We start from the raw sequence: 9,128 nt of genomic DNA on the forward strand, positions 1-9,128 counted from the left end.
TAACTTCCTGTATACCATTCATCTGACAAGACAAAAAGATGTCTATGTGCCTTGCTTACATACTCAGTCATGGAGCCCCCAAAGGCCAAATCATTATAAATCTAACTGTGCCTTCATCATTTCATAATTTCTTTACCTAGTTGAAATTTTGGATCAGCCACACTATTTTAGTCATAGAGAAGCATGGCGCTTGACATAAAGCAACCCAATATTATATATCACAGTGCCAAAAAGCAAACTAAAGCTAACAAAGCTTCAAAAGGCAGCAGAATGAACTTTTTTAAAAACAAATAATTCTGCTCAAAAAAGAAAAGGAAAACCCATAGACAATTCAACCAGATTCCTCAACACTACATGTGAATAAAGTACCCCCACAATTCATACCCTTACACATTTTCTCAAGGACCTCAACTATCCAAGAAAACTATCATTTGCATCCCCACTAGATCACTATACTTAACAATCTTCCTCTTCCCCATACACAACTTTTTTCTTTTTTGGTTTTTCCTCTCACTTCTTCTTCCCAATCTTCACTCAAAGCCATGACTATACACATTTTCACCATCACCCTCTACCTCTTGATTCAAGCACTAATAATCCCAATAGTAATTAGTTCAGCTATCCATGTTAACACATGTAGATCTTATTGTGGAAACATAACCATAGATTACCCATTTGCACTCCAATATGGCTGTGGCCATCCAGGCTTCAGAGACCTATTGTTTTGCATGAATGATGTCCTAATGTTCCACATTAGCTCTGGCTCTTACCGGGTCTTAGAAATAGACTATGCTTATCAAGCTCTCACACTTCATGACCCTCACTTGTCAACATGTGACACCATAGTGCTAGGAGGCAGAGGCAACGGCTTCGCGGTCGAGCCGTGGCGTGAACCATACATGAATCCAACTGCAGACAATGTGTTCATGCTAATAGGTTGCTCAGCTAGATCACCATTGTTCCAAGGTTTCCCAGGTAAGCACTTGCCATGTAGAAACGTTTCAGGCATGGGATGTGAAGAGTACTATGATTGTCCAGCATGGGACTTAGTGGGCCATAGAAAAGTGGGCTCAGGTTCTTATGGGTCTGGCCCACCTGAATGTTGTGCTTTGGCATTTGAGGCAATCAAGTCCATTAATCTCACTAAGCTTCAGTGTGAAGGGTATAGTAGTGCTTATAGTTTAGCACCATTGAAAATGAATGGGCCTAATGGATGGTCTTATGGGATACGTGTGAAGTATTCAGTCCAAGAGAATGATGATTTTTGCCATGCATGCGAGGCCACTGGTGGTACTTGTGGGTATGGTTCTGATGGGATTAGGCAAATGTGCATGTGTGGGAGCTTCAATTCCACATCAAATTGTGATTCAGGTTAGACAACTTTTAAGGCTTTGATTTTCTTTCAACATCAAACTGCACATGTTGTCCATAACAAATACTAAGATTGTGTTTGGAAACTTGAATTTTTGAATTTTGATTTGGATTTTAAATCAATAGATTTAAAAAGTCATGATTTCAAATCCATTAATTTTAAATATCATTTCAAATCCAAGAATTTTCAAATGGTGGATTTGTCAAATTTAAATCCTTGACCTTTTTTAAAACTATCCAAACAAAATATTTGAATTTTAATAACTCAAATCCAAATTTAAATGCCCAAATCTTGCGATCCAAATGTATTCTTGAATCTCAATAGAATAATTATAATCAAGCTTTGCTTAGGTTAATGTTTTTGTGTTGGATGCAAGGTGAATGCGCCATGTATATGTATATTTGTACATGTGGTTTGTCTAGCCAATGTCAGATACTCAAAGTCACTGAAGGCAAAACCACTCATAACCATTATCAATCATATAAGTGTTTTAATCATGATTAGTTATCTTAGGTTTAATTTTATTAATTTAGTTCTTTTACTATTAATTGTCAAAATTTAGTCCCTCAACTATTAATTATGAGAATTTAGCACTTAAAAGTTTCAAAATCAAGTTGATTTGACTTTAGAGATTGTGGTTAAAAGTTATGGAAAATATAAATGTGGGGCCAAAAATCAGGTAGCCTCGGCCCACTCCAAGCCAGGCCCAAAGGCCCGCACCGAGGATGCATGAGGGGTCCGAGGGTGAAAGCGCGAGGGCCGACCCCCGAGGAACATATCCGAGGAGGGCCCCGTCCTCGGGCATCCGAGACCTCAGAAGAACGCGAGCATCATCCCACCAAAGGTGACTCCTTGAATATCCGAGGAGGAAAGGGCCCAGTGCCATGCGTCGGCGACGGAAGCACGGCGAAGGAACAAGCCTTAGGCGAGCTGTCACCTCTGCATTGAATGCCCTCAACTAACGTCCTGGCCGCATTAATGAGGACAGGACTCCTGAACAGCGCCGCCTTGGGTGATGCAACCCACTGGAGGAACAGGGATGCGGCTGATGGGACAGGCTCTCAAGTGGTAACTTGATTGATCGACAAATGGAGGGTTAGGATCAGTTTAGAGGGGTATATAACGTAGGGAGTCTCTCCTGAAAGGGGGAGGGGGATTTTTCATGATTCAAGAGAAGGAGATATAATGACTCGGAGGTTATGTCAGTTTCAGGGAGGGAACCTCCTCGGACGAGGGCCGAGGAGCTGCCCTTAGTTGTAAGTTGGGCTCACTCCCCTTCAATGGAAAAAGGGGGCATGTGCTCCGTTGTTAGTCTGTGAGGGCCTAACCCTTCGACCCACTCTCTAAAAATGTATTGTTGGGGAACCTTCCTAAACCGAGTCCCTACAATAAATATTTTAAAATAAAGTTAATTTCAATTATTAATTCTATTAAATTTTAAATAGTTGAGATCCGATAATCATGTTGACTTGATTTAAAAAATTTAGAGATTGAATTGACAAAAATACTTGTAATAATTAAGGGATCAAAATATCAAATTGAAATTTTGTCTAATAATTGGATGATTAGATTATTAATTCTATTAAAATTTAAATAGTTGAGATCCGATGATCGCGTTGACTTGATTTTAAAAATTACGAAATTGAATTGACAGAAATACTAATAATTAAGGGATCAAAATATCAAATTGAATTTTGTCGAACAATTGGATGATTAGATTAATAAAATATTACTCTTTTATCTTCTCATTGCATACTATGTGCTCATTTGGATTGGGCTGAAACAGCTGAAACGCGTGTTTGCATTTCAGTTTTTTTTTTTTTTTTTTTTTTTTTCACGCATTCCAGCCAATATTTTTTTACTGTTCATTTACTGTTGTGGCTACTGTTAGCCGTAATATTTGACTTTTCCGTTAACGGTGCACAGTGTGCACTGTTCATGAACCCACAAATTTCATTTTTCAGTGAAATTTTCATTAAAAATAGATCCCACGGTACTATTTACACATTTAAAAATTATTTGCTACAGTTTTTTCATTTTTAGTTTTTAGTTTTCAGTTGTATCCAAATGTAGATATTCCTACCGAATTACTTGGTTATACTGAAGTATTGTATAACAATAAGTGATCTTTGCATTAATGTGCAGTCAAGTCTTCATCAAGTGGAAGAACTTGGTCTATGGTGGACGCATTAACAGGTAGCTTTTTAGATACATCTTTCATATGTTACATTTTCCTTTTTATAAAAAGAGAAACAGTTAATTTAGCTGATTTTAATTGTCAAAATAGTACTATTATCGATGCAAGTGAGTCAAGTGACTATATAATAATCTTGATACCAAGAGTAACTGGCATTTCTTATTATTTTCAATTGAAATATTTAAGATTAATTCCTCCTTACCATTCTCCTCAATTCTCATAGATATCACATACATATGTCATCACGTACCATATAGATAAACATTTTTTTTTCTAAATTGCTGTAAATTTTGTAATATTCCAAACATTACATATGAAAATAATTATTTGTTTTCCCTTTTTCTTTTATAGTTTTAATTTTACCAATCTAAATTGGATATATTTATTTGTAGGATTTTCTATGGGTTTGCTAGTATGGATGACATGCAATCAAATTTGAAGAGGTCCACCCAACATTACCATCTATCTATCTGTATCTCATGTAATTTTTTTTTTTTTTTTTTGTTTTGAAGGGGGGGGGAGGAGGAGGGGGGAGGAGGAGTGTTTAAACATGAGAGAGAGAGAGTTGATGTATGTTAAAAGCCTGAGTTCATGATCTGAGATTTTTGACATTATTTTGAAGTTCATTTTTTTTTTGAGTGAAAGAAGTCCATGTATTTCAGAGAAAGAGTGCAAGTCATAATCAAGATATTGGATTCTACTTTCTCCAAAAAAAAAAAAGATATTGGATTCTCCCAAAAAAAAAAAGACTTTGTCAATATAAATTTTTATAAAGGGAAATTCTATTCATTGCATATCAAGGTCAAATGTACAGGCTTTCCATACCCAAAACAATGGTGCTGAAGAGAGTGACACCCTTGATAAAAATAAAATATTAAAATGCAAATTGCACAGTTTAAGTTTGTCTGAAATTTATTTCAATTCTCTAACTTTAATTTCGTTCATATAAGTCCTCTAAGTTTTAAATTTATTAAATCCAAGTTTTTCGTCCAATTCTATTAAAAAATTTTCATTAAGTGTTCAATTAACTATGAAAAATAATTGAAAAAAAAAATCTTCATAAAAATCTATAAAATATTTGTATTGATTTTATACATTTTTCATGAGAGGAAAAAATATTTTAAAATGGCAATTTTTTAACAAAATTGTACAAAAGACTTAATGAACGGTGAATTTTACAATAAATTAATTAATAAGATTTATTACCTGAAATGATAAGGTGCCATATATATTTCTGGAGTACTATTAAAATAAGCGAAAAGTTATTGTGGTTTAGGAAATTTTTTAAAATTTTTTTATGAAAAAAAAAATTAACTTTTTCGATAAGTTTTAAAGGTTTTCTCAACACGTCAAATCTTGAAATACGTCAAATCTTACACTCTGCACACCCAAACAAACTTATAATATTCCTTTCTTCTATTTTAATTAAAAGAAAATCTTATCCTCCATCTAAAAAAAAAAAAAAATCTTATCCTCCTCCATAATTTGCATTGGCCTTTGATCCTTCATATGGATAAGTTGTTGTGGAGATAATTGTAACAGCTTGCCACCTCTGACGATTTTGCTTTCGCTTTCAAATGTAGCAACTACTACAACCAACAGGCATCTAACAAAAGTCCAGCAAGCATCTAAAACATAAATGAAGTAATTTAAAATTTAGAAATGAAGTATTTATTTGGGTTTTTTTTAAAAAAAAAAATCAAAATCGACATGAAGTTAATTATAACATACAAACATTCCTATTCTTTTACCTTTTTTTTTCCTAATCCCTAATTCCCATGTGATCAGCTTCTGTGTAAATCGGCAAATATGAACTCTCTTGGAACTCATTTTCTTTCCCCCTAATTCAACATGTGATCAGCTTGTGTAAATCGGCAAATATGAACTCTCTTGAACTCATTTTCTTTCTTCGTCAGGAATTTATCTTATTTCTTGGCCTCATAACTTAAGGGTTTGTTTGGTTGGAGAGGTAGAAAAGTGGAAGGATAGAAATGATGGAAAGATGGAAAGTGAGAGAATAGAAAAGATTTTAATTTCTCTTCTTTTTGTTTGGTTGGGAGTAAAAAGCGGAGGAATAGAAAAAGTGAGTTTGTATAAATTTACTTATATACCCTTATTAAAAATAATGGCTAATTAAAACAAAAAAGTGACAAACAACCAAAAAAAAAAATTCAATCACCCAATTTATTAAAAATAAAAATCATGTTTCAAAAAATATATATATGTCCCCAAAAAAAAAATCATGTCTAGTTAAAAAAGAAAAAAAGAAAAAAGATAAGAAGAAGGCAACATCTAGGAAAAAAAAAAAAAAAAAGAGGCAACGTCCCGGAAAGGAAAAGACAGAAAAAGAAAAAAAAGGAAGAGGCAATGTGCCACAGCATTGCCCAGGAAAGCATAGCAAAGCAAAACCCAAAAAAAAAGGAAAAAAAAAGAAAAAGAAAAAGAGAGGACGAATTGCCTATGTGCAAATGCACATGGGTATTTTCGTCCATTAAGCAGCCTATTTTCTTCCTTCAGTTTTCTCTTCATTTTGAGGAGAAAAATTTTTTGTGGGCCCGGAGAGAAAACACTTAAGTCTTACTATTTATTTTCCTTCCTTCCCACCCAACCAAATACACTCCAAAAAAGTTTTCCTTCTCGTTTTCTCTCAAAAGTTTTTCATCCACTCTATTTCACCTTCAAACAAACACACCGTATGAATCTAATCAAATTGAGAAAAAAAAAAAAAAAAACACAAAAATCTCAAAACCATTAACCATATAGATCTGCCATTTACATTCTATGTCAACCCAACATAACAAGCGAATAAATAAAATGAGAGGACTCACCTAAGCAAGAAAGAGAAAGAAAGACTTGCTATTTTGGCTAATGAGAATAAGAGAGAAAAGAGATGGTGAGAGATTTTAAATGCTGGTCTTAATAAATAGAGAAGTATTGTAGAATTACAATGAATCCAAAAATTTTAGTACGAGATAAAAATTCATTACTTTTGTCACAATTATACATGTATAGACTATGAGTAGTGGATTATCATGAGAGAGAGAAACAACTTATCTAGAAACTATATATGTCATTTTATTTAAATTAAGATAAACTTAGAGGATTAGCATTAGATCATGTAAAATTTCTATCTATTTTAGACATAAGAACTTTATTAAATTTTTGTCTATTTTAGACATAAGAACTTAATTTCAACGCATACACAGTGCGTGCGGTCAGTTTTGGGGGTCTATTTAGCACTGTAACTCACCTATGGAGGGGTGGGAATTGGTCTACACAAGGTGCAGTGCAACATACCTGTTCGGTGCAATTAGTTCAGTTAAAAAAAGTAGTCCAAATATTAAAAAAAAACAAAACCCAAAACCACACGAAATAACCCACGAATCATTCAACCCAAATATTCATTTTAAAAAAAAAACAAAGAAACAGACATATTCATTATATTTCTCTAATACCCACAAAAAAAATATCTTAAACCAAAATTCACGATCTTTCTAAAAAGCATAGAAATGAAAAACATAGTTGTTTGACATTAAGCATCAAATAAATTCACATACTTGGTAGCAAGGAGAATTGGAGAAGCATAGTAACCTATAGCCCTAAACACTAGGTATTGAGATTCAAAACCATCTTTAGAAAATTTGTCGAGAATTGTTGTGACAAAATGGAGAGAGGAGAAGGGGACACTTGGTGAACAGTGGCAGCGAGTAGCAGTGAGAGGCAGGGGCAGAGGATGAGGAGTGAGAGAGTGATAGAGCGTGTGTCTGATATAATTTGAGAGAGCAAATATTTAACCTAGAATATAACAATGTCATTCCTTTGTGTGCGTGTGTGTGTGTGTGTGTGTTTTATTTTTTATTTTTATAAATTTTAAAATCTGATGTTAAAACGATGTCGCTTTGAACTTGATATTAATTTTAATGTTTAGTCCAAAACACCGTCGTTTTAGTATCTATTTTTGGTTTTTTTTTTTTTTTTTTAATTTTTAAAACCCAAACAATGTCATCTTATCGCTATATATTAAGAGAAAAAAAAAAAAAAAAAAAAATCTCAAAACCATTAACCATATAGATCTACCATTTACATTCTATGTCAACCCAACATAACAAGCGAAGAAATAAAATGAGAGGACTCACCTAAGCAAGAAAGAGAAAGAAAGACTTGCTATTTTGGCTAATGAGAATAAGAGAGAAAAGAGATGGTGAGAGATTTTAAATGCTGGTCTTAATAAATAGAGAAGTATTGTAGAATTACAATGGATCCAAAAATTTTAGTATGAGATAAAAATTCATTACTTTTGTCACAATTATACATGTATAGACTATGAGTAGTGGATTATCATGAGAGAGAGAAACAACTTATCTAGAAACTATATATGTCATTTTATTTAAATTAAGCTAAACTTAGAGGATTAGCATTAGATCATGTAAAATTTCTATCTATTTTAGACATAAGAACTTTATTAAATTTTTGTCTATTTTAGACATAAGAACTTAATTTCAACGCATACACAGTGCGTGCGGTCAGTTTTGGGGGTCTATTTAGCACTGTAACTCACCTATGGAGGGGTGGGAATTGGTCTACGCAAGGTGCAGTGCAACATACCTGTTCGGTGCAATTAGTTCGGTTAAAAAAAGTAGTCTAAATATTCAAAAAAAACAAAACCCAAAACCACACGAAATAACCCACGAATCATTCAACCCAAATATTCATTTTTTAAAAAAAACAAAGAAACAGACATATTCATTATATTTCTCTAATACCCACAAAAAAAAATATCTTAAACCAAAATTCACGATCTTTCTAAAAAGCATAGAAATGAAAAACATAGTTGTTTGACATTAAGCATCAAATAAATTCACATACTTGGTAGCAAGGAGAATTGGAGAAGCATAGTAACCTATAGCCCTAAACACTAGGTATTGAGATTCAAAACCATCTTTAGAAAATTTGTCGAGAATTGTTGTGACAAAATGGAGAGAGGAGAAGGGGACACTTGGTGAACAGTGGCAGCGAGTAGCAGTGAGAGGCAGGGGCAAAGGATGAGGAGTGAGAGAGTGATAGAGCGTGTGTCTGATATAATTTGAGAGAGCAAATATTTAACCTAGAATATAACAATGTCATTCCTTTGTGTGTGTGTGTGTGTGTTTTATTTTTTATTTTTATAAATTTTAAAATCTGATGTTAAAACGATGTCGCTTTGAACATGATATTAATTTTAATGTTTAGTCCAAAACACCGTAGTTTTAGTATCTATTTTTGGTTTTTTTTTTTTTTTAAATTTTTAAAACCCAAACAATGTCATCTTATTGCTATATATTAAGAGAATTCAGAAAGTTAGTTATGGTTTCAAAAAATATAAAAAATATCCCTAATCTAAATAGATAATCCTTATTCTTAATAAAATTTTAAAAAAGGGGATTAAAATTGTAATTCAATAAAATTCAAAAAAAAAATTACTAGAGAAACTTTTTTTTGAATAATTTTAGTTTGTTTTTTGTAATTAGAATATGGAGCTTCTTGCTAGTACTACTGAATACTGACATGATTTAAGTGGCA

The 9,128-nt window shown here is 32.9% G+C and overlaps 1 protein-coding gene across 1 annotated transcript; it reads left to right on the forward strand.

Moving 5' to 3' along the window:
- The first annotated feature begins 319 nt into the window (after positions 1–319).
- LOC111996264 (uncharacterized) lies at positions 320–4,082 on the forward strand. Its single transcript, XM_024028224.2, has 3 exons — positions 320–1,371; positions 3,518–3,568; positions 3,962–4,082. The coding sequence occupies exons 1-3, from the start codon at positions 543–545 to the stop codon at positions 4,006–4,008; spliced, it is 927 nt and encodes a 308-aa protein (XP_023883992.2). The 5' UTR covers positions 320–542; the 3' UTR covers positions 4,009–4,082.
- Positions 4,083–9,128: the final 5,046 nt, after the last annotated feature.

Source organism: Quercus suber, unplaced genomic scaffold, assembly GCF_002906115.3.
Source record: "Quercus suber isolate HL8 unplaced genomic scaffold, Cork oak 2.0 scaffold_119, whole genome shotgun sequence".
Classification (NCBI taxonomy): domain Eukaryota; kingdom Viridiplantae; phylum Streptophyta; class Magnoliopsida; order Fagales; family Fagaceae; genus Quercus; species Quercus suber.

Bases quoted from the DNA above. Each gene is read 5' to 3' on its own strand.
- LOC111996264 (XM_024028224.2), top strand. From the start codon at position 543: ATGACTATACACATTTTCACCATCACCCTCTACCTCTTGATTCAAGCA. The intron at 1,372-3,517 runs GTTAGACAACTT...ATTAATGTGCAG, and splicing joins CACATCAAATTGTGATTCAG to TCAAGTCTTCATCAAGTGGA. The intron at 3,569-3,961 runs GTAGCTTTTTAG...ATTTATTTGTAG, and splicing joins TATGGTGGACGCATTAACAG to GATTTTCTATGGGTTTGCTA.